This window comes from Anas platyrhynchos, chromosome 1, assembly GCF_047663525.1.
Source record: "Anas platyrhynchos isolate ZD024472 breed Pekin duck chromosome 1, IASCAAS_PekinDuck_T2T, whole genome shotgun sequence".
Taxonomy (NCBI): Eukaryota; Metazoa; Chordata; class Aves; order Anseriformes; family Anatidae; genus Anas; species Anas platyrhynchos.
The window spans coordinates 93140733-93166954 of NC_092587.1; the positions used below are offsets into that span (position 1 = coordinate 93140733).

A 26222-nucleotide genomic window follows, 5' to 3' on the forward strand; every position below is an offset into this window, starting at 1 on the left:
AATTTGATCTGGTATTCCAAACTGTTGTCTGGAAAGGTAGGAGGCTGCTTTGATTATATTTAATAGATAGCATTTCTCCAAGAGGGAGCTAAATATGATGGTGAACATGCACAATCAGATAAGTGGCATCTGCTTACTTTGAGGAGGGCCAGATGACTACTTATACATGACCTTTTTTGAAATTCATCAAGGAACTTTCCTATGCTGTTGCAACATAACTAAAAACAAATCATACTGAAGCTGGTTCAAAGACCGTTTGAACTATAAGACCTTTTTTTCTAGTAACGTGAACTTGAGAATGAAAAACTATTGTAGGACGTACCCATCAACTTTGCTTTCTTATAAACCCTTAACTGATTTAGCTTGCATTGACATTCTGTGCCTTTTCTGTGTCTTGTCTACCTCTTTGCTCTTTTCATTAGATCCTCCTACTACTACCACTCGACTGCCCACGGTTCCCTGGCATCCTTCGACTGATGGCATCACAGGTTTAGCAACAGAACCTAGAATAATACATTTCCCAACATCAACCTTGCCAGCAATGCAGGAAGACACTTGGGGTACCGTCATCGGTAGTGCGGTGGGTGGGGCCCTCTTCCTCATACTTGTCAGTGTTCTGGTTGGAATTATCTGCTATAGGAGAAGACGGACGTTCCGTGGTGACTACTTTGCTAAGAACTACATTCCACCATCAGATATGCAGAAAGAGTCTCAAATAGATGTTCTTCAGTCAGATGATGTGGATTCTTACCCTGACAGTATAAAAAAGGAAATAAAGCATCCAATGAACAGCTTAATATCTAAAGATTATTTAGAAGACCCTGAAAAACCAGAGTGGAACAATCTAGACAATATTAACAGGTACCAGGAACGTTATGAAAGACCAATGGATTACTATGAAGGTGGAACATTGGGAATGAAATACATGGGTGGTGAATGTTATGATGACAATGAAGAAGACTTTGTTTCTCACATAGATGGTTCGGTAATATCCCGGAGGGAGTGGTATGTGTAGTAACCACTGAAAGCTAAACTTGTATCTACAATTCATTTCATTGGCTGATCACTTTCAGATTGTTTATACTTAAGCATAAGGAGGAATAAACTTTTTGAAACTGATTTTTTTGAAGGTTTTTATATTGTGACTTGACATGCAAATATTCAATCTCGGGAAAATGTATTTGAGCTGCTTATTTTCCCAATGCTGTACTACTGTTTAAGATTTTTTTAAATGCAGAGTGCTTATATCGGTTTATGTCACAGGTTAAAGAAAAGATAAATTAAACTTACCACTCACAATTGTTTAAGAATAAAAAGTGACTGTCTTGGGTCTGTGATTGGAAAAAAAAAAAGTTTACATAAGGTAGTGATATAGTATTTTGGGACAGTTGCTTTGCAGATCTAGTAAATCAAATAGCCACATCTAGATACCATCTATGGTAAACCTAATGCTTCTACATAGCAAATGCTGTACCAGTTCAAATGAGTTAGAGGGGAGTCAAAGCTTTATTTTCAGTTCTCCTGCACAAAAATGAATACCTCTTAGCATTTTAATGAGCCTTCTTTTAACTATGTATTTAAAAAGTCATTGCACTGAAAGTAACTTATCTATGAGGAAGATTTTGAGGAGTAAGTATAAACCGGTAAAAGGCTTGTCTTTAAATAAGAAATTATTTTTTTAGTTATTGATTTCCAAAAGGTTGTGTGTACATAAACAGTACGGTATTTTGTTAGGCCTGTACTTGGCAGGATGTCAACTCATTAGTAAACTTCAGGCTCCTTTTTGCAAGTACAGTACAATTTAAGACCACTTTCTGAGGTGTTATAGGGATCACAACATTGAATTTGAAAGCTGGAGAACTAGACATAACTAGGAAGAAAACGCCAATGAATTTTGAAGCTGAAGGCAAAAGCCAACTTAAACGTTTACCAGAATGCCATTAAACATGAAGTGTGCTAAGAGGTGTCAAAACACTTGCTTGAGTTTCTACGACCAGAAGTCAAAACAGATGTTCTACCCTACTTCTGCATAAGTTATATGGTTGCTCTGAGGAGGGTAACGAGAATTTGAGATTAATAGGGAAGTGGATGTGTACATTGCTACTTCATGTGCTGAAAGCCTACTATGCAATGATGCAACTACAGAATGTAAGAAACAGCAGTTTCAGTAAACTTCACAGTCTCTGTACAGCAGTGGATTTGTTTTGCCTGCAAATAATTCTGTGTTTTATCAATGTGGTTGTTCTTTAAAAATACATCATATGTAGGACATATCATTTGACATCCAAAGTAGTTCTATTTCGTCTTGAGTAGTTGCACCAAACTAAGTCTGACTACAAAGACAAATTGGGCTGAAATACGATAAGATGAATTGTACAGAAATGATAAACTCAAATTTCAAAAGAATGGTGTTCAAGTGCCATCTTCAAATGCTTAGCATGAAGAAAAGAAATGGATCGGCCTATAAAGATTTGGAACCTGAGAAGGGCAAAACCTTTACTACATTCACAATGAAATGGGCTGTGTATTTATGACTGCTTCATCAGTGGAATTTCTTGCTGGAGTTCCTTCTATCCTCATCATTTTCAATAGCTTACAGCATTTAGAGCTTGACAAAAGTAGTTGTATTAAGTGTTGTAGACAATACACTGTGATTGCATATGACTGCATGTCTTTAAAAAAGATGAAAACAACAGCCTTATTTGAAATTCAAATGGAAAATAACTTCCCTAAAGAACTTAAGTTCACATTTAGATTAATTGGTTACTGATACATTACTAACCAAAGTCTCAAACTTTTAAGTAAATGACAGTGTATCAGTAGCTTGAGAGCAAAATTTGAGGAAAAGAGTGAAGTTTCTAGCTGAAAGTTCTGATCCAAATTCTTTCTGGAATAAAGATATTATACCTCTCTTCAAATAAAAATACTTGATGTATCATCTTTAAAAGATGGTTTTACTTAGAAACAAACAACCATAAACCTGTTATCCACATGGGATATCTTGCTTGTCTCTGTGGAGTTAGTTTTTGTTTTTTTTAAGAAATACATACATATATATATATATATTTAATTCCAATGGGTTAACAAGTTGAAATGTTTGAGTTGAAGTTGATAATAGATATAGGGCTTACAAGTGTTGCAATGTTTTGTACATGGTCATGTCTGCTGTAAAAAGAAATGATTGTAACTACAAATGGCTCTTGTGTGAATAAAATTTTTGTTACGTTCTCAAATGTAGGCAGTGTTAAAAACTAAAGTTTGACAGACTTTGTTAAAAGTGAAGGTAAACAAGCATAAGAAAATGGCTAGAAGGAGCTGCCATAATGAAGCTGTTAAAATGGGCTTCTGAACGTCTCTTCCTGAAGATCCTTATCTTATGAGTTGCTTCAGAAATGATTCAAGTCTGTGTACTTTAGAAGTCATGATCAGGGATAGTTGCTATCCAAACAAATGCAGTTTAAGCACAAAGGTTATGCTATCTAGAATACCAAATATTAAAAAATCCTTGTTCTCAGCTGCTGTAGTTTTGATTGAACCACATACATTTAGTGAATCAATTTTTATCTGTTTACAACCAATTGGTCATTAAATAGCTGTGTTGTGTGCTCCATACAGCTTAGGTACTTTTTAGCTTGTTAAATGTGGCATACTGGTCTGTGTTTCTGCTTGTTCTTCCGGTTAGAGTGAAAAATCTGTGTACCTGCTTCATTGCTAGAGCAATTCCAAAAGTAATTTAAGTGAGCAATCTGATAATTGCACTTTAGTTCCTGTAAACAGGCAGGTATCTCTGCTGACAAATACAACTGAAAGACAAAAGCAGGATCTTTAAGGCACCTTTATGAATTCTGGACCTAGTGCTGTGTATTAGTAACCAGCAGCTTTCTTACCTAAGCAAGATGGAACCCAATATAAATTAACCCTAAGCCAATTAAAATGCAGTAGTTAATTGCCCTGCTAATTATTTGACATGCCTATTCCTCATGAGAAGAGTGGAATTATGGTTTATCTGTGTACAGGCTGGTATCTTATGGGCAAGTTAACAAATTGAGCTCATATCAGGAAAGATGTATGATAAAAACACCATTTTAGGTGACAACTATTTTATGTTACGCTGACCTTCTGGAACAAGTCCGTTAAAACTAAGGGATAAAGTCATCAATTAATAGAGCTACTTAAAAAAAAAAAAAAAAAGCTGTTCAATACAGATTTTTCCTGCTACTTGAACATCAAGGGAGTGTTGCTACAGAGTCTTTCTTATATCAGAAGAGGATAGGAATCCCTTTTTCAGATTGGGAATGAAGTACTCTTTAAAAAGTGAGGGATGGAAAAAAAATTAGTCCAGCTTACAGGCAGAAAAAGGTATTTGAAGTAAGAGTAATTAATAAAACAGCTTGGTTAGTTGCTTTGTTTCTGGACACTTGAGTAGGATGTATAGCTGAAAGGCTCCTAAAATTTCTTGTGGTATGAGACTAAACGGAGGAGGGGTATACAGTGTTCAGAGAAACGGTATGATTTTTTCTGAGGGGACATAACTAAAGTATGCTGTGTTTAAAAATATGTTACAAGCATAGAGCTGTGTTAACTTCAAGCTCTGATGCTGTTAGTTTTCTGGCATAATAACGAGTATACACCACAACACTTTTGTTTGTTACCTGCATTAACAGTCTTAGTGAAGCTGATGTGAATTACTCCTGTTGTGCAACAGCAACATCTCGATAAGCCTGATGCAAGTTTGAAACAGACAAATACTGAATTAAAGTATGCTACTGGGTTTCATGCTTAGCCTTATAACAGATTTAAAACTTACAAGGTTCCTAGCATAGTGAAATAGGTGATCTTAGAAAGCTGACAAGTGTGTTAATCCAATATGGGAGTTGATAAATGTAGGATTTGACACCAGTAAGCTCAAATGAAAAATGCCTCTTTCACAGAACAGTTTTTCTTCTTTGTTAAAGTTTACTTCAAAATTAGTGTTTCTCACTAGCTTTAAGGGCTAGAGATGATAGGTAGTCTTAAGAGTTGCTTTATGCAAGCCATGTATTAGTACGTTTTGTGTGTTCATTGCTCCATATAGCATATCTTTCCTTGATCCATATTTTTCTTTTGTGCAGACTTAAGTGACTTTAAAGACAGATTGCCGGTAAAGCCATAGTTTTCTAGTTTTTTTGAATTAACACTCTGTTCTTTCATGTAAGTGCAAAGTATGTGTTTTGTAACTTCATCTTGTCTTAAAAACGAAAATTAGAGCATGCAGTTAAAATTCATTAAATGTAGCCAATGGAATCCAATGGAATGTTTGAATTGATATTAATGATTTATGAACTGTCTTAATTTAACCAATTTTTTAAATGGATGGCTGGAGCCAAGATAACGAGTGCTAGTGCAAGAAGAGGCTTTCTGTTGTTCGGTGATGGAAGAGACACATCTCAGAGCGACAGTGAAATAGCTTACTTGACTATAGAGAGTGCATAAACTTCATAAAGGTGTAATCTGTGCTATCACATTGCAGATGTGCCATTTAAGCAGACATCTTCTGTTGCTGTAGCAGGGGCTGTGATTGGAGCAGTCCTTGCTCTTTTTATCATTACCATCTTTGTGACAGTGCTGCTGACCCCAAGGAAAAAAAGGCCATCTTATCTTGACAAAGTGTAAGTATGCACTGCATTTCTTAAACTTGAAAGCAATTCACAGAAAATACTTGTTTTATTGGAATTCACATGACTGAATTGCCTTAACAGCTGTACAGCTGTCATAATTTCAGAGTTATATTTGCAAGGTATTCAAATGTGTTATCACTTGCCTTTCTGAAAAATAAATGAGGAAGCTAAGAGGGGGCTCAAAGGTGGTATATATTCTTAACATGTTGATATTAGCTTTATGCTTTTCGTTGTATTTGCTTGTAGTTGAAACAGGAGGATAGGGAGAGGACCATCTCAACTTTGTTACTACTAGTTTATCATAACCGTAGGTTTAATATGGAAGTAAACTAGCCATGCTTTGCAGAAGTAAAGGTCCAGTAGGATTTATCCTGCTGTGTGTGTGAAATGAAGCACTCTGATTTGTATGGTTAGAAACAAGTGACTTAATGTGCTTTCTGGCATGTTGGTTGGCTGTTCACATTTCTGATGCTGACATGCACTTGAGTTTTAAGCTTCTGATATGGTCAAACAGAAACAAGCAAACAGTCTAAACAGATTTTGTCAGTTAATGTAGCTGATGTCTAGACCCTGTTTGGAGCGTGCATACAGCATGCATAAAAAGTGACGGTGGCTTAGAATATTTGCAAATATAAGTCCCTTCATATACAAAAGTCCCTATATACAATTAACACTTAAACTGAATAAGAAATGAAAATGTCTGTCATCTCCCTGCATGCTTAATGAAGAGTTGGATAAAATAAAGTATTCAGCATAAAGTAACTTACAGGACTTGAATCTCTTGAGTTAGGAAAATAAGTCAGGTGTTTTTGTAGAACTAAGTAATTTCTAACATGAGTAGAAGTAATACTGTTTTCATGTTGGCTTCTCAAATTCAATAGCTGAAGCATATTTATATGAAAAGATTGAGACATTTGTATTCTATAGCCATTTGCTTTCACTGAGCTCATAACTGAAGTCTTGCATGTAATTCTTTGTAAGGCTTTTCAAAGAAAGCTTGTACTGGTAAAACATTGTTCAGGCTGTTTCATAACATATAAATGATGGTTACCTATTGCTTACAGTAGTCCCTATTCTACTTAGTTGGAGGGTAGGAGGGCAGTTCTCTCCTACAAAAAGTGCATGGTTGAGTTACTTCCAGTGATGGATAGGTTATTACCACGTTCCACAATTGGGTTATTGCTGACTGAAATGTGTGTTCATTAAAGTGAGCACTGGGTGACTTCGCAGCTGGAGAAACATATTATGACCCTTCAGTTGGACTTCATAAACATGGTATGTCATACTTTGTTCTATTTTAATATAGGATTGATCTTCCACCCACTCAAAAACCATCTTCTTGTGAGGAGAGAGCATTCTCTGTACCACAGAAAGAAGCTATGCTTCAGGTGAGTAAGGGGTTATATATAAGCAGAAGTAGAAGTGCTAACTATTGAATTACTTCAGTCTCATTTTGCCTTCCTGATAAAGTACCGAGGCTTTTGTTTTTTAACTCACAACCAAAAGGTTTCTCTGCCTATGTGATACCTGAATCTTATGTTCTTGGTGTTAATGGGATCCTTAAACTTAAAGGTTGGACAGCTAGTGGATAGATCTCTTTTGTATCTTTAATAGTGTTTGACAGTCAGCTGTTCTTAATGTTGAAGCTGTGTATGAAATTGTGGTGATTAAGAGAATATACATAGCTTCATAAGAGGCTTTTAATCTGGGGAACAGATATGGAACAGATATATTTGGTACACTTAACAAGAGACTTTAACGTAGTGATCTTTGCTGGTAACAATTGCCATTCTTTTAAGTTTTTGTGTTTGGACTGATTGGAATACATGGAAATTCTGGCTCTGTGGTTTACTTAGTATGCTTTTTTGATTCTTAGTGAGGGTTGCTAAATAATTGTCTGCAATTATCTAGATTCTAACTTTTTAAATATATTTTTTATATAGTATACCTTCATCAGCACCAAAAGATTCTATACTAGCTCTGTGACAATTACTTGATTTTTTAGTGCATTTGCATGGGTAGCTTAATGTGATCTAAAATAACGCTGTCCAGGCAATATTGGCATGTGTTTTCTGCTAGGTGTTTAGTGGTTGTTCAGTTGTAACCTGATGTGGAGATCTTAGTTACAGATTTTCTTAAAAGCACTGAAGATACTTCTGTAGATTTTCTTCAGGGGGTTGTTGGCTACTAAAGCTCACCAAAGATAAGCTGACAATAAAACCTTTTCTCTTCTTAAAGCAATTAGTGCATGAAAATATTATTGTGTTACAGGTATTGTGTTGAGTAACAGTTGCTAGTTTTGTTCCTGAGTGAAGTAGGAAACGAAGACTCACTGCTATTATTAGTAGAAGCCAGATGATTCTAATATTATGAATATACAAAAAATGTATTTGACAAAAAGTGTAATAGATTTTTGTCTTCTGCTTTTGAAGGCAGTATAACACCTAAGATGATACAAAGTAAATAATGTTTTTTGTTCCTCGGGTTTGACACCTGTGCTAACTATGGAGTAACTCTTCTGGCATTACCATAGTTAGTGAATGCAATAGTGATGGAGCATACTTCTGCTAATACAGTCCTATGCTTGAAATACTATGTTAAAAAATATTATCTTGCTTACTGAATCAGAAGGTATGTACTATTGTAAGTTAGTTGTACATCTACAATGCTGTCAAATATCAAAATGACAACAGAAAGAAATGTGACTTGTTATCCTTTACAGGGATATTCAGAAGCATCTTAGAGTCACAGAATATCTTAAGTTGGAAGGGACCATGCAAAGATCAAGTCCAACTCTTGGCTTCACACAGGACCACCCAAAAATCAGACCACGTATCTCAGAGCGTTGTCCCAATATTTATTGAAATGCAGCAGGCTCCGTGCCATGACCCCTGAGGAGCCTGTTCCAGTGTCCGACCACCTTCTGGGTGCAGAACCTTTCCCTAACCCCCAGCCTGACCCTCCCCTGTCCCAGCTCCATGCCGTGCCCTTGGGTCCTGTCGCTGTCCCCAGAGAGCAGAGCTCAGTGCCTGCCCCTCCGCTCCCCTCGTGAGGGAGCTGCAGGCCACCATGAGGCCTCCCCTCAGCCTGCTCTGCGCTGAACAAACCAAGGGGTCTCAGCCACTCCTCTAGACCCCTCCCATCTCTGTAGCCCTCCTTTGGACACTAATAGTTCTATGTTTTCCTTATACTATGGTGTCCAAAACCACACACAGTGCTCAAAGTGATGCCACACCAGTGCAGAGTTGAGTGTAACAATCACTCCCTTGACCAGCTAGCAGCAGTGCTGTGCTTGATGCACCCCAGGATAAAGTTGGTTCTCCTGGCTGCCAGGGAGCACTGCTGGCTCATGTTTACCTTGCTGTTGACCAAAATCCTCAGATCCCTTTCTATTGGGACTGTTCTTCAGCCTCATGCCCTAGTCTGTACATATACACAGGGTTCCCCTTTTCCAGGTGCAGAATCTGGCACTTGCTCTTGAACTTAATGCTGTTGCTGATTGCCCATCCCTCTAATTTGTAAAGATGTCTTTGCAAGGCATCTTGAATCTCAGCAGCTCCTCCCAATTTAGCATCATCTGCAAAATTGGTCAAAGCACCTTCCAATCCTACATCCCGGTCATTTGTGAAAACATTACAGAACTGATCCTAAAATGGGGCCCTGCAGAACAACACTAGTGACTGGCCATCAGCCTCATGTAACCCCATTTTCTATAACTTACTGAGTTTGACCCCTCAGACAATTGTTCATCCTTCGTGTTGCGTTTTTATGTAGCTGTATGCTGGACATTTTCTCCAGAAGGATACTGTGATAAACAATATTGAAAGTTTCACCAAAACCCAAAGTTACATCAACTGGCTTCCCTTGGTCAGCTAGATGGGTAACCTTTTCTTAAAAGGAAACTAAGTTTGTTAGGACCTTCCCTGTCATGAACTCATTTTGGCTAAGTTCAGTGACTGCATTGTCCTTCAGGTGTTTTTTCAGTAGCTCCCAAAATAATCTTCTCTGTAATTTTAACAGGCACTGAAGTGAGACTGAGATGCCTGTAATTACCAGGGTCGTCTTTCTTGTCCTTGAAAATTGGAACAGTATTTGTCAGCTTCTAGTCAACTGGGACCTCTCCAGATTGCCAAGACCACAGAAGAGGAATTAAGAGGTCTCATGATGACATCAGGCAGCTCTGAGTACCCTGGGCTGAATCCCAAGGGGCCACCCAGACTTGTATGCATCCAGGTGGAACAGCAAATCCCACACAACATTGGGGTTGGCTGGGAATGTATTGTTCTGCAGTCAGTCCTCAAACTCAGGGCACCTGGAGTCTCAGAGCCTATGGCTAGTGTTGAAGACAGAGGAAAAGAAGGCATGAAATGTCTCTGCTTTGTTTATGTTCCTGTTTGTGAGGTGACTGTCTGCATGAAGTGACAGGCCTGTGTTTTCTCCATTCTTTTGCTTTTCTTTTGCTCTTCAGATATTTTTAACAAGACCTTTTTATTATCCACCACGCTACTGTCCATCTTCAACTCTAGTTGAGCTTTGGCCACACAAAATTTCTCCCTACTAAGGCAAACAGCATCCCTGCAGTTCCTCCAACATCACCTGACCTCGCTTCCAGCAGCCATATGCTTTTTCTGCCTAAGTTCTAGAAGATCCCTGCTAAGCCAAACCATCCTTCTGCCGTGCCTGCTTGACTTGTGATGTTTTAGAATTTCCATTGCCTGTCCTCTTAGGAGGTGGTACTTGAAAAATGACCAGCACTGCTGGACACCATTATCTTCAAAAGCAGTTTTGCAGGAGGCCTTACTAACTATTCACTGAGCAGCCTGAAGTCTGCTTTCCAAGTATCCAGTGTTGAAGTTCATGGTTTCTTTTTCTGAACTGTCTTTGAATTCTCTCTGGTTTTGCTTGCTGTGGCTTTTGTTAGTGACTGCTTAAGAACTAAGAAAAGCTGAAGTTGGCTGTAATCTTTGTTGAACAAAGAAGAAAATGTTTTATCTAAATGCATTTTACAAACTGAATACCAAAACCAGATTCAATTGAATACTCATTTCCCTCAAGCTGGATAAATATTTCCTAGGTTGCTTTGGGAAAGGGAGAAGACATCAAATTCTCTTTCATGCTACATGTTCACTATTCTTTATTTAGAACTAATGGATGTTGGCATAACATTGTTAGTATACCTGTTTTGTTTTTCTTCTGTGGAATTTTGTAAAATTTAAAAGAACTGGAGCTGGAGGCTGTCTTCCTATCTGCTAATGATACTATCCATACACATGTACTGTCTGTTATGCTTGAGGCAAGTGCTTCTGCTTAATCTAATAGACATAAGTGTCAAAATACTACCTTTAGTCAATAAGTGATTGGTTGTATTGTTTTGTCATAATAAGCCAACGCTTGAATAGCTATAAAGAGGGAGAAGTGGCTTAGTGTGTCTGCCTTGTCCTGTTTGGCCGTGTCTGCAGTGGCCGTGTAAATTATGCCGTTTGAACTGCAGTGTCTAGACAGAAGTGAGAACCTTGTTGGTAGGTTTCTTTCCATATAGCTCAGATACAAGCTTATAGCTATGCTGAAAAGAAAAGCAGGTGAAGCATTGCTGTATTGACAACAGCAACAGATGATCACATAAATCTGAGCAAAAATAAGCTGCACAAAAATGCAAAGTAAAGCTGAAGGAGAATGAACTTAAATGGTACCTTCTACATGTCTAGAGTAGCTGAGAAGCAATGCAATTTAAGCTGATTCTGTTGATACACGTAGCGTGCAATATTTTTAATCGTTGATACAGTTAGTGCTCAGGTAGAGTACAGTAGTTTTTAGGGTCATGTGAATTATTTCAGATAAAGCTGAATAAGCTGAAATGCTCCCATTTGTGTGCAGTAGTCGATTTTTAAGTAGATCTTAATGCATATTTGAGCATATGAGTGTTGGTATTAAAAGAAAGGGGAGTGTTATACACATTTGATAATAAAACTATTAACTCTTTCAGACTTGGAAGCTTTATGTGTAGTTAGTGTTTGTACTGATGTTGAAAATTCAACACGTAAGTGGAAGTACGTTTTAACTGAACACACCTAATTTTTATACTGATGTTTGTGGATAACAATTGGTATTTTCCTGTGACTCATGTAGAAATTCAGAGGAAAAAAGGCCCTAAAAGAGTGAGGGAGTAGGCTAAATCAAAGAGACAGTAAACAGAACAAATTTAAAAATGACCATGTAAATAGCTTTTACTGTGAAAACTGTTTATCTCTGAGGTCTTGCTTTTGTGCTTTTTTTTCTTAATCATTGTCACGGAAATACTATTTGTTTACTCAGAACGGCTTTTTACGTGCAATGTGAAAGAGCAGTGAGCAGCCTGAAGGTTATATTCTTGGTGAGGGCACAATCTTTGCTTGGCAACTGAGTTTTGAGGCAAGTCAAGAAGCTGAGCAATGAAAGAGTTCCAGTAGCTTGAAGATAAATTTCTCTGTAGCGTAATATTAATAAAAAGAGAGGGAGAGGGAGCACTAATCCAGACAAATGATTTGATTATTCAAGTTAGTTAACTCTTTCATAGAATATATTGTAAAGGAATATATTTCTAAGAAGCCAAGTTGACTTATTTAGAAACATGACTGAGACAGGAACTCCGTGACATTATGGGAAAAAATGGAATTATGTTGTGCTTGACAAGCCTTTTGAAAGGAAATAGAAAAAAAAATAATACTTCAACTGTGATTTTATATAATGCATTGCATCAATATTCAGGATTCTTGAAACAGTCAGGAATTATTTGGGCTGCTTTTGTATTTTCTTTTGTAGCAGCAGAAAGAAAAGCAAAGAAAGGAAATACAGTCAAGTAGGTAATTCTAGCCCTGAAAAGGCTGACTTGAGTCTTGAAACTTCAAACACCTAACATCTATAACCAAACTATCCTGTCAAATGGTAAAGCTCTTCAGTGGTAATACAAGTATTCCTTTCCAAAATAGGAAAAAAGTGAACTTGTTGTAGCTTAGTTAAAAACATAAGGCTATGCAACACCCCTTTATTGAATGATATTTCTGGACCATATGCAAAAAGTAGTCTTAAATAGAGGAAAATATTGATTCATTTATGGCATTTGATATTGAGTATTTCATGGCACTCCTGCACTCTTCTACTTGTTTCTCTAATGATCTTTATAAAGGTAGGAATTTCTCTTTCTTGATGGAAAAGGAAGCGTTACTATAAACTGCTTTAGACTGCAAAGTTGTTTAGGCAAACAGGATTGAATAGAAAGAAGCATAAAATGTGTGCAGATAAACTCATCCATATTGATGAAGGATCTTAAAACGGGAAGGAAACATTAACTTGATAGGGACTAGAATGAGGCATGACTTTTTATTAATGGACCTTGAATGTATGAAGACAATGATATACTCTGTGGGATGGATTCCTATGAATAAGATCTCTTAGACATGGGGAGTAGATAGGACATATTTATAATGGTATTTGTGAATTGGAAAGGATGAGAAAATATAAGATGATGTTGAGATAATTGTTTGAGCCTTTTAAAGGACTGTTTGAGAAGAAGCATATTGAAAGTAAAATGCAGTGCTCTTAGGAAACACTGAAATGCGTAAATTAAAGCATTAGGAAGGAGATACAAGAAGAAAAGCAACACTTGGAAATACCAAGTTTGCAGCGAAAAAAAATGAAACAAGACATTATGAAGATTTATGGCACTGGAATAAGTTGACATTCAAGTTAGGAAGTTTTAACTGGCAGAATAACACTCCTCACTTTTGTTTGTCAGTTTGAAGACTTGGTTGTTCTTTAGGAAACATTGGTTTCCTGAGGTCCTTTACTTGCCTCCAGTTTAAAATGTAAATGTCCAATTAGCGTAGATGTCATCTTAAATGATTACAAGCTGTTACTTTGCTATATGGTTCTGTGCTGGAACCTCATGTTTTCATATTCTTGTTCATGATGTGTTAGAGTAGACTGTTAGAGTAAAACAAGATTTTGACTTGTTCTTTACAGAAGTGGAATGTTCTCATGCTTGACTGTCCTCTGTGTTGTTTAAAGCAAGTCCTTAAATGTAAAACTGGCAACTTTTACCTTAGCTTCCTTTTTAACATAGAGATGGAGTGATTGTTAGTATTGTACTTTGAGGCGGTAGCTCCTGAATTGGAAAACAACATGAAAAAAAAAAAAAAAAAAAGCTGAAATTACAGATTTAACCAATACACTTTTTAGACATCGCATTTAGTATTGAGGAAAAATATATATTTCTATTGAACAGGGCTTTAAACTGTTACTTAATCAAACTTTTTTTCACTACTGACAATGAAATGGGAGAATGACTCTCTCACATGCCTGAAGATCTGGAGTAGACAGTAGACAGATAGTTACTGTTCTTCTGTATTCTTCCCACGGTGCTATCAGGAACTAATATATATATAAAAAAAAAGTTCACATTATTACATTATTTTTAGTGAGTTGATTCTTTGGATAGAAACTGACAGAGTAGAATGGATTGGAGATCTTGAGCTTGACTGAGTAAGGTTTAAATTTGGGGATGAAGTTTTGGTGAACTAACTACTTGAAATGCTGATACTGAATCGTGATTTGAGTGGTACAAGTCCCAAGATCCTGCTTAAGTGAGACCCAAGCAAAATGCAGATGCCTGTTTTCTCCTGTTGGATTGGTGTGTTAAATTGCTCAGATAAAATCTGTTCTTGTCTTTTAGCAGCTGCTGAAAGTTTGTTTTCTGAGATTGGAACAAACTTACTTCAAACACTGAGAATATCAGAAGTTATGCAGGGTGCTTTAGTCATGTTTAAAATAGATATTTGGAGCAACACACATGTACATCATGACTGAAGGAAACAGCTGGCCATTCTGAAAGAAATATTGAAGAACAAGTGTTTACCTACCAAGTGAAGAACCATTTTGAAGAATAGAAAAATCTGTTCTCTCCCCTTTGGTTACGACAGAAATCTACCAAAATGAGGCTTTCCTGTGAGGTATTAGAAAAGCTTGCTAATACAAAAGAAGAGAAATATTTTTCCCAGGCAGCATATCATCTTGCTTGTTGTCCAGCATATCTCTGAATAGCATTTACAACCACAGTTCGGGCTGGAAGGGTGATTATACTTAAAGCAAAAGTCTTTATGAACTCTGGAAGTGCCTTCCTGCCATACTTTTCTAGCTTATTTTCAAGAGCACAGTATGTGTGCTGCTGTATATACCAGTAATGCTGATTTTCTTAGAATAAAGCAATATATATTACTTTATCTATTTCTGTCTTAACAATAAACTAATCATAGACAAGTTAGTTGTAGTTAGCTCATTTTTCTTCAAGTGTGTGCAGTGAGGAGGATTTCCATTTGGTATTACTTCATTGAAGTTAGATCATTTCAGCATAGTTGGTTATGGTGTATTTGTGTACTTCAGTATGGGTTCTGGTTGCCATCAATATGTAATGCATACCCTAAATAAGCCACAATATCTTTCTTACAGTATTAGTAGTACTAATAGTCATAGATGTTCCAAAAGCAATAGAGTTGACAAGTTGATAAGATACAGAAACTATCTAAAATCCTTTTTTTTTTATGTATCACTAAGTTTTTTTGTGCAGTCTTGAACTTAATCCACTGTTATTTGATCCGTACTGAATATTCTGATGGACAGGAATAACATCTGTGTTTTAGCTTTTTATGTCCTTGTAATTTTATTGATATGCTTCTGTTCTCTGAGGGCTAGCACGAGCACTTAGATCAGAACAAGGCAGCGTCAGTCACACGCTTGGGAATGTTGGTGTTTGCTATTTATGTTAGTGCTAAATGTATTGATGAATAGAGCTGACACAGAGCCCAGGTATATAGAGTTTCAGTTCTGTTATGAAATGTAGTAGATGCAGATAGTCCTTGTTCTCTATCTGCTATCAGAAAACCTCTGTGTTCATTATTGAGTTTCTTAAAGACATGAAGAAGTAGACTATGGATATGCCGTTAAGGTAGGATAGTGCTGCTTGATCAGTATCTACTGCTTGATTGGAGTCAGCTTTAAGACTTCTTTGTTACTATAATAGCCATAAGTTTAGAAAATTAAGAGATCTGTAAGAACTACATTGATTCTGGTCATGGAACTGTTTTTCGGAATCCAATGAAAGGCAAATAATGGAATAAGTGAATTGACTAGTGTAAGTAGGAGAAGGCATCAAATAACAAGATGCAATCAGATGAATTAATTACGGCTTTTCTTCTGTTACAACATAGCCAATATTCCAAAGGATTGATAGGCTTAATAAAAAGAGCAGTGGACTCCTGTTTGGATTACCCAAGTTTTACTGCTGTATATGGCTGTATTTTTATTAGCAAGCCACACTTAACAATAGGAGCAGACATAGTTAACACGGAGATTGCAAGATGTTCATGCTATATGTATTTTGTGAAATTCTGATGGCTGTTAGTTATTGTCCTGTTCTGTGAATAGAACGTCCCACAGCTCCTAACATGCATCTAGCTGTTGGGCCTTGCAAGGAGTCTAAAGTAATACTTCGGAGACATACTTTAAGGAAGAAGTTTAGGCTCCACAGAAGAAGTTGGCAGCAGAAGATAGATCTAGGCAGCGTGGAAAATTAATAGCAAAACTAGTCAGCAAAACAAACTTAAGTAGACGAGATATAAATATATCTCCTTTAATTAACAATAAAAAAGCACTTTTGCATTGGATATTGCCTTTAGAAATTTATATTTTTTTCAGAAGGAACAGCTTTATTTAATTTTATCAAATCAAAAAATATTTTATTTCATCAAATGGAGAAGCCAACATGTTATCCCCTTCTACTGTTAGTAGTATCCAATTAAATTCCTTCTCAGTTAAATACTTCTGTGCAATATCAAACTGTATTTATCCATATGATGATAGCGATTATTGTGAAGACTTGTACTGTATGTTGGATTTGACTTCATTTTAACTGTGTCTTGTCTAAAGTCAATGTCATAAATTTAAAAAGATTGTTAATCTCACTCAAATATGCTTATATTTAAAGTCAAATTCATGAAAATAACACTGGTATGTTGACAACAGCATTTTTCTTCCCACTAGAGATTAGCTTGTAAGGAGTGCTGTAAAAGGTGGTCGGTTAAGACACTTGAAAATGACGAATACGTTTTTATGATGAGTAATGTATTTGTGTAAAATAAACCTGTTCTGCAGTTTTGACTTGCTTCCACTAACTTTTCTTTCAGAAAGAACATTTTGCTTTGCAAAGCCAGTGTGGAGAAAGAGATACTGGGAGCTTGCAGCACATGGTAAATAAAATGGCTCGAATTCCTAAGCAAAACTGATTTCCTCTAGTTTCTTAAAATAAGTGTGAGGATGTTTTATGGCATGAAGAACAAAATACTTGTCTGTCCAAGGCAATAACTGTTGCATGTGTGGGTTTGCTGTCCATTAAGTTAAATGAGTCAATAGGACTTCAAAATACTGTATTTTCCAAGTAGTTTTGCTGGTGAATTTAATCATATAATCACTAGAACTTTAAAGTTCTTGTTGAATAAAATAACAAAGAACAGAAATTCTAACAGACACTTAGATAGTCTGTTTTGATTTTTAGATTTGAGTTAAATTCTAACTTTGAAACAGAAGTTAGAAGGTCAACTTGGAGTAGTTATTAACATTTGCCATATAATAGTCTTAGTGATAGGAATTTTCAAGTTCATGTTTCTTTATACCTAAGATTATTTTGGAGATCATAGATGTTTCATTTTCATCAAAGGTTTAACAAGAACAGAAATAGTGGGTTCTATACATGAAATATGAAACTGTTTATTTCTTGTATGTGCTTAGAAAGCCATGAATGGAAGGCAACTTACCTGCGAAGCTGAAGAGCTACAGGAAGAACAGAGTCTTCAGCATATATATCCTGTTTATCAGCACACATATTACAAAAATTGGAGCAGCAGACACCCTCAAAGCTTTGGACCTGGGAAAGTTTACATCAATCCAAGGGAGCATTACGTATGATTCCACATGCAGATGATAACTTTAAGATATGAGTTTTTTCGTACTTGTTGACCATACAACCAATATGGTTTGTTGGCTTTGATCTCTAAAAGATTTCTTTTTTCTCGTGGAAAGAAATTGCATAGCAATTTTGTGTAAGTGAACCCTATGGAATTTCTGACTTAACTTGATTCTAGCATTTGGAATGTATTTCTTTTAGCAGTTAACAGTACAACCTCAGCCTGCCAAATGAGGAGCGCGATGTAGCCTTATTAACCTTCATAGCCTTAAGATGTATATACTACAGTTCGTTAGTTTGACCCATGACCGAGTGCGGTTAGGCTGTTGCCCCAGTTATCAGTGCATATTCTCTCCCTAAACAGATGTTATAAAATTGCCTATGTAAAAATGAGTAAAAGGCCAGCAACTGAATTCCAGGTGACCTAAGTAGTAATAGGCTATCAGTCAGGTTTTTTTGCATATTGGAAAGCCTGGGGTAATTACCATTTTGACTGGCCTTAGCAATTGGTTTCTCCACTACCTCTACCTCTCCCAGTCAAATGAGCAACTTGACTACCTCTCAAGTACTGATTTACTGGTTCATAACATGTTGGGTGTCTTCCCACCTTGCAAAAACAGACATAATTTTGTTATAACAGGAATTTTGTGTTCCTTGTTATTTGCACCCGGGCTGTCAGTTGGTGTACTTTCTGGTTATAGTTTCAGAGTAGGTCTACATGAAATTTAGTTACAGGAAGTAGACTGTTAAAGCTCATGACTATTTAGCCATTTTCTCAGTTAAGTGTTTCAGAGTTCGCTCTTGTTTGTCAATAAATATATTTCATGTTCTTTGGTTTCCTCTCAATTTGTGATAAAACTATTGCCATGACAAATTCTTACGTCTTGACAAGAAAAAGAAAGCTTCAGTAGTCTTCAAGTAGCTTTCAGTGCTGTTCTTTCATCTTAAACAGTACTGTGAAATAACTGGTGAATATACTGATGTTACCAGCACGGGGTGTTCCAGATCAAGTCTTAGGAGTGTGAGTAATGGTTGAAAAACATGCTCAGGAGCTTCTTAAAGTAAATTTTCTTTCAGAGTAAAATACTCTTCAAGTAAAAAAAAATATGTTTACCAATGCCAAAATGACCTCATGGGACAATCTTGAGGTTTAAGACAGCAAGAAATAAGATGCTGACTGAAATTGTTTTGGAGAAACTTACACGTATGTACAGAGTAAGGACTTTGTCAGATGACTCTAAGACAAAACGTGAAGTATGGCTATTTCACACTGAACTAACTTGTTACAGATTGAATATAACACCTGTAATATCAGTGTGTTTTTTTCCTGCAGACATGATTTGATTTTTGAGACAGAAGACTCCCCATTGCAGAAGCAATAGAATTGAAACCTTGTACAGTTAAATATGCTGCAGGCAGAATGCTTTTAGGAAAACATGTATTCATCTCAATTGTAGTAAAATTAATGACATCACTACAGTAGGGTTAGGTAAACACTTGCAGTTTGGCACAGGCAATAGCTAGAAGCTGATGGTTTAGATGCCCATTTTTTGGGCACAAATCCAGCATTAACTGGTATCTTGCTAAGCAACTTGCTTTTATGTGTGGATGAAGCTGACAGCTGAAGTTATGACAAAGCAAAATTTTGGGAAGAACTTGTTTCTTGGGAGCTTTCTTTGTCTGTTCTCTTGTGGACTGATGAGCATGTTCACTTAAATTCTGAGCAACTGTTTTCAATTTTGAGGCCTGCTGCTGTATTTGAGACCTGAAGAAGGGCTTGTACACCCCAAAACTGTTTACAATGTAAGCTGGCTTCTGGTAATTAGACCAATATTATTGAGCGAGACTTAATGCAAAAAATATGTTGAAAGTGCTTTACAGGGAGGTTCAAAACTGCTGTTGTAGTAATGCTTACAGTAAATTCATTAGTTTAATACTAAAAAGTTTAATACTGAAAAGCTAGTAACTTCCTATTATGATGACATAAAAAAAAAAAAACTTGTGAGTTTAGACACCATTATTCTACTTTCTTTTCTTAATTGCAGATGCATTTTGTTTTGAGGAGTTGAGACGGGGGGAGAAAGGGGGAAGGGAGGGAGAATGTTGGCAAAAAAATACATTTTCTAGTTATTTCTAAAAATTATTTCTAAAAATGTAAGATTAGCTTAAAGAAAAATATAGTCTTCCTATGTTGTTCAAAACAACAAAATGTTTGTCAAAGTAAAAGTTTGAATTGTAAGCTCTCCATCAGCATGTACTTTGCCCTAAAGTAGTTAATGCAATGTATTATCGTAATTATCACCTGTGAGAGGATTTCTTTGTAATATATTCAGGGACATTTAGAGTATTAACTCTTCTGAAATGTTGCCTACAGTCTTCAGTGTGGCTAGATGTTGGGGGGAGGGTATTTTTGTGTAGAATTCTCTGAAGATAACAGGAGAATGCTAATTAGGATTGCACAAAAGATTGCTCACATAGAAGTGAGTTTGATCAGCTTTTTTAAGGTGTAGAAAATGTCTTTTTATTTTTGTATATCTTTAAATGTATTTGGATTTTGATTTGAATAAACATATGAAATATAAGTTTTTATATGTTGTTTAGATTTAAGATTAAATGTACCCATTTTCTTGGCACAATATATTTCTTCATGTTTCATTCTCTGGTTCTGTATGTGGAGCATATGACTTTTTCTAGCAGTACTACTTTTGAATACCTGTGGTGTTGGATGCTGAAGCGAGATGTCCTGCCAACAGTTATTTTATTTAACAGGAGGCTTATGGTACTTGATGAGAACTGAAGTTTGAGCCTGCAGTCCATTTACTGAGCTCTGAATTATCTGTGTATCTGTGCATTTTACAATTGCATTTGTTGTATGCATTTAAGTGGGATAATGTGTGTGTGTAAATCACTTGCTGATTCTTGATTGGGTGCATGGTAACCATTGACTTTGGGATGACAGTTGATTTGCACTTACTGGTTTACCTGATTTATTTATTTATTTATTTTTGTGAAGATACTGCCATGTTTTGTGCCAAAGGACAAGAAAAGGGGTAAGGGAGAAAACCAAAACTGACCAAATAGGAAGCTGATGCATATGTCCACACAACTGTCAAAAACAAAGTTTGAGGCTCTCTGAAGTGCCACTACCCTTCACTGGAGTAGTGAAGTGATGCTAAAGAGGGTAGTAATTGTTGGGAATTACTGTACATCTGGATAGCACTTGCTCTCTCAGGATTGCTTCAGTTCTACTAGAGCTTGTATCTCAGTATCTCACCCTGGCTAGTAACAGTAAATAATTAAAATATAATTGGACATGCTTCATTAGAGGTATTCTTGAAACCTTTCAAATAACTTTCAAATAATTGCCTTAATTACCGAGTGTTCCTGTAAATCCTGTAAATTAACAGACTAAGACAGCCTTGAAGTTTTTTTCAAGCATGTTGACCTCTAATACTAACAAGTGTGTGCTTGTTTTCTAAGTGCAGATGAGGGAAAACTTCTGGATGTCTATACAGACCCACAGAACAAGGCCAGCTCTTCTTTAAGGCTGGAAATTGGGAAAGTCACTATTTGAAATAAACTGGTCAAAAGATAAGAGATGAAATTCAGCTTAAATGTAATATGAAATGTAATATGTTTAACTCGTCTTGGTGCATTAGTAATTAATAGTTGTTTGCCTTGTCTTCTGGATTTTCCCTACCAACAATTTTATCTTGTACCTAGTCCCCAGACTGAAATCTGTGATACAGACAAGAAGTTACTAAAGGTAGCTTTTTGTGTTCCCATCTGCGACTTGCTTCACTGTTACTAAAGTGCTTTTTGTTTGTAAAACAGTAAGTGAACATACGGAGCTACTTGCTCTACCTATTTTTTCTCATATTTAGTTGAAAAAGTAAATATCAGGACAAAATTGTGGTGTCTTTCTGGTAGGCCTGTGCAGTTACAAAAAGCTGACAGTTACTGCCAGATATGTATGTGGTCAGTGCTACTACCCTCATTAGGTCTGTTGATTGTCTGGCGTAACTATGGAGTTATGCATATTTGTGCAGTCAGTTACAAGATGCACTGAGTAATAGAAAATGTTAGGATTATTAAGTCTTGACAGCTGCTCACAACTTGAAGTCAACAACTTTGGTCTCTGAGAGGAGCTTTTCCCTGCTTTTTGCTTATGGTCTATTTAAGAGAACAGTTCATGTACTACGAAATTGCTTGGGACCAAAGAACCTAAAACACTTTCTATCCCAGACTGTTAACCTTTAAAAAAAACACAGGTGAAATTCTAATGTGCCTTGAGGTAATCTGTTGTTGAACTTGTACAAGAGAGCCTAAACTTCCTTTTAGCCTTTGTGAAATCTAAAGATGTACAGTTTAATTGGTAAGTGAAGTATTGGTGCATCTCAGTCAGGATCATGCTCAAATTCTGCATATCAGACTACAAGACAATGTCCTGGAACCAGCAACAAGTTTGTTTCATTTCTCTTCACTTTCAGATTTGTTCTTTGTCAGGATTGTCACTCATTCATTTTTGCCTTTAATAGCTGTGTCACAGAAATGTATTCAGCTGTGACATTTTGTAACAAGTCAGACATGTCTCTGAATTTTGTTTCAGTGGTCTTTTGGTGATAAATTAAAGTAATAGTCTAGACAGAGAATAGATGTCTCCGTAATTATACATCTGTTCATGATGCCACTTCTCCCCACTTGATTGTGTGATGTGCACCCTAGGATGCAAGGGTGAATTGGGGAAAGAAAATGAGTCTTACTGCATCAGAATGGGGTGCCTTCTATAGCTGAGGATGATAATTGCAACAGACTTTGTGCCTTGAAATATGCTCAGCCATTTCTGTTTGTCACAGGTATAGTAACTGTGAGTCAGCCTAGTTTCCACACAAAATTGATAGGACAGCAGATATTTTCAGTCAGTATGTTACTAGAGTGTTTTCAGAGGGGCGGATGGGAGGTGAAGTGTGCTACTTCAGCTTGAACAGTGTACTTGCTTCATCTCTCAAGTCAGAAATGTCACGGAGAGAGATCCATGCATGATGTTTTTGTGGCCTGTGTTACTGATGACCCAGCTAAATATGTTTATGATACAGAGTCCAGCCATTTCACCATGCACTGGATCCATATGAAGTGGAGTTGTGGACATGTTAGATATGAGTCACATCCAGCTTTATTTGCTTGGTTTCTGTTCTAGGCCATGGTGTTGGAATAGCAGAGGGGGAACCTTGCAGCCACTGCAGTAGTGGCCTTCCCTCTGCAGCCTTTCTGAATGGAGTTATCTGATGATACAGCTGCGATTTTTGATAAGGGACTGAGCGTGGGTTTGCCGGGGCAACCTAGTTTCTACTCAAAGAAGCTGTTTGAAGTTGGCAGGCATGTTGTCATGTTAAGCAGAGAGAAGAAAAATATTTTCTCCAGAGGGCCTCCATTTCTGAGCAACTGCTTAATAGATTTCATGACCCTCTTCTCTCTGTCAAGTAACTAATTTTTATCTGTATTTTCCAGGTGTAAGAAAAAAAACAGGTGATGGTGGCAGTCTGCAGTTTTAGTCTCTTGGACCTCTGTAACTCAGTGCAATGGAAGCTTCAGAGATTTTGTTACTTCAAAATGTCACTGAAAAAAAATGATGGTTTAAAGCTGAAGTCCTAGAAAAAAAAAATGAAGAGATGAGTGGAATCTGTTTTCAAGTTGTACATTTTAATTTTTTATATTGTAATTGTTGTAATTGTAAAAGCATTTATAAAATCTGCAACGATTTAAATGGAGGGAGAAGCCCTCCTGATTGCCAGATTCACAGGTTTGAAAACTACACGAATGATTTAAATTGGGAGGGATGTCTGGAGATTATCTAGTCCAATTTACCACTTGCCTCAGAGTTGTATCAGATTACCCAGAGCCTTGTCCAGATGAACTTTGACCAACTTTGAGGATGGAGCTCTGTACAACCTTTCCTGGCATATGACTACCATCACAGGGATAAACTTATTTGAACAACACTTGCTGTAACTTCTCTGTTGTCTCCTACACAGTGAAGACACCTCTGAGAAGAGCTTGGCTTAGTCTTCGCTGTAACACCCAGCCCTGTTAGGTAGCTGAAGACAGCAGGTAGCTTCTCACACCCCTCAGACTCCCATCTGAACAGCCCCAGAGCCTTCAGCTGTTCACTATGCATGATGTGCTACAGCCCCTGATCTCTCCATGGCTCTCCCTGGGAATTGTCCCAGTTTGGCAACATCTGTCTTGTACTGGGAGGGTTAAGGCTGGACAGTACACCATGAGGCCTCACAAACACTAAAAATAGAGAAGCAATCATCTCCCTTGACCTGCTGGCTATACTCGTAGTTACAAAGACCCGTAGGCAGTTAGCTGTCATTGCTGCAAGGGCATGCTGCTGACTCAAGTTGTTATTCACCAGGACTCACAGATCCTCCTCTGCACAGGCCAGATCTTGTTCTCTGCTTTGTCTCTGTTCCTGCATTTTCTGAAGATAACAATTGAGTTAAGTTTCTGTAGCTGAGGAATTGAATCCTGCTATATACTTGGTTTAACATTTGTACCATGCATATAGTTAAGACATGTCATAACTTTGACCTTGACTTTAAAAAAAATCAGTTGGCTCTCATAAAGGGGAGAAGTTGCTTTGTGTGTTGTTTGACACTGGATTTGTAGTTTTCTTGCTGTCACATTGCAGGCGACACACTTTGCTGCCATGGTAATGAATGAAAGGTTACCTGCAAGCCAGACAACTGTGGTACATGCTGCTGAAGATGAGCTTATTTTCTTTGTGCCTTTAAAAATACTTAATTAACTCCAGAGACCTTTCTAGCTAAGACATTTAATTTTCAAAAAAATAAATAGAAGATAAAGGAGTAAAGATGGAGTCACACTTCATTGTTCCTGTTTGTTCACAGATTCTCTGTAAGGACAAAGTCACTTCAGTGCATCATCCCATAGTATGGGTCTTGGTCACATCTATAACAGGATAACCTCTTGTAATGATACTGACTTATGAATCTAACTTTTCATTTCCCTGTATCATGGGTTTGTATTGGATAACTGATTTGTAACTAGCACTTCTTACAGGACTGGTGTCTCCAGTTTTCAGGAAGGTGTCCCCACCTTGTTAGGTATGTACAACTCCTTGTATGATAAAATTATTTTGCTCACGGAGTCCTCGGATCTGCCCAACTGCTGCGTTCAGAGGTGGAAGGGGAAGATACCTGAAAGACACGGCAGCCTGGCACAGTGAGATGTGCTGTCCTGCAAGTGTCCTTGTCCACTGGAAGAATTTCGTGCAACCTATACTGGATTAAACCACAGGTGGATTTTGCCCTCTGAATCAATGGAGCATTCGGATTAAGGGTCTGTGGAAAAGGAAAGCCATATGAAGGGCCAAGGGTCATGACTGAAAAGACAATTTGCTATTTGTCAGAATAAAGACTGATCTACCTCTTCATATGTGACAAGTGTAATTTATTTAAGAAGAAAAAGAAACAATGTTTAAACACACACTACCTCACCTCCTTATCCTCCCCTCAAAGAAAACAGCCCTGGGTAGCATCATAGCAGGATTTCGTAACAAATTATGAATTATTAGCTTCAGAAACACTTTTAAGGGGGAAAACATGATGTATTTCAGAACTACATCACTTTAAATTGTGCTTTTCATATTTTTTCTTAACTGTTGATTCACTCTACAGTTTCTGGAAACAGAAGACTGTTTTGTCTTGACATATGAGGAAAGTTCCTAAATGCTGTTTGCTGTTTAGGGTTAGCATCTTAGTACAATCTGCAGTAGAAACTTCTATCACATTTGCAATGCTCACACTTGGAAGACTGCAGTTGCCAAAATTCACTTAGGCTGCCTAAAACTGACAATGCAAAAAAGCTTGTAAATAATATGGTAAATGGTGGAAAATAACAGTTAGTTCTATATTAGTGGTTAAATATGCTAATGTACAAAGAGACTCGTATTGGAAGATCAGGTAATTTTTATGGACCCGGGGAAAATGCTGTCTGAATAGGCAGCAGTAAAATTAAGGATGTCTGCTGAATTACCCAAGATATAAATGCAGAGAGGGTACTTTTTTGCTTTAGATTGTTATACTACGTGCCTTTCAAGCCTTACAAAATGTTTATTACAACCTCAATATTATTTGTACTCATAGCTTTATCTGCAGAAAATATAATTAGTAGCCACACTTACCAGAGTTCAAATGCTTTTGTCTTTGTATTTTAAGTAATACGTTGATTAAAAACCACTTCCCTTTTTTAACAAATGTTTCAACTCTGAAACATTTGACTGGGGGAGGTAGGCATGTAAAAAATGCCCCAGTGAAATTTTCTGGGACATACTACTTTAATGTAAGAGTAACAGGACATATCAGGCTGTGAAAATAACATTCCCTGCTGTCACATCTAGTTGCTCATAGATTCACAGACTGACATTGTTTCATTTGTAAAGCTGTTTTGTGTCCATAGCTTTAATTGAAAGACTGAGCACCTGATAACTATTGGCTACGGACCTCCTGATTTCCAGGTTACAGGTGCATTTGGTAAATCCATACTAGTTA

At 37.0% G+C, this 26222-nt stretch overlaps 1 protein-coding gene across 4 annotated transcripts in view; it reads left to right on the forward strand.

Annotated features, from left to right (window-relative positions):
* The window catches only part of NECTIN3 (nectin cell adhesion molecule 3), a 69222-nt gene extending 44117 nt beyond the window's left edge, over positions 1-25105 (forward strand). For 2 of the 4 annotated variants that reach the window (XM_038183477.2, XM_072024425.1), the window contains exon 6: positions 423-3036. In XM_038183477.2, coding sequence (XP_038039405.1) covers positions 423-1015 — 593 coding nt within the window. In that variant the 3' untranslated portion in view covers positions 1016-3036. Of the gene's footprint in view, positions 1-422; positions 3037-5509; positions 5649-6963; positions 7046-9677; positions 14642-16870; positions 16934-17471 lie in introns of those variants that run through there. The other 2 variants (XM_038183478.2, XM_038183480.2) reach the window with 2 other exon arrangements.
* Positions 25106-26222: the final 1117 nt, after the last annotated feature.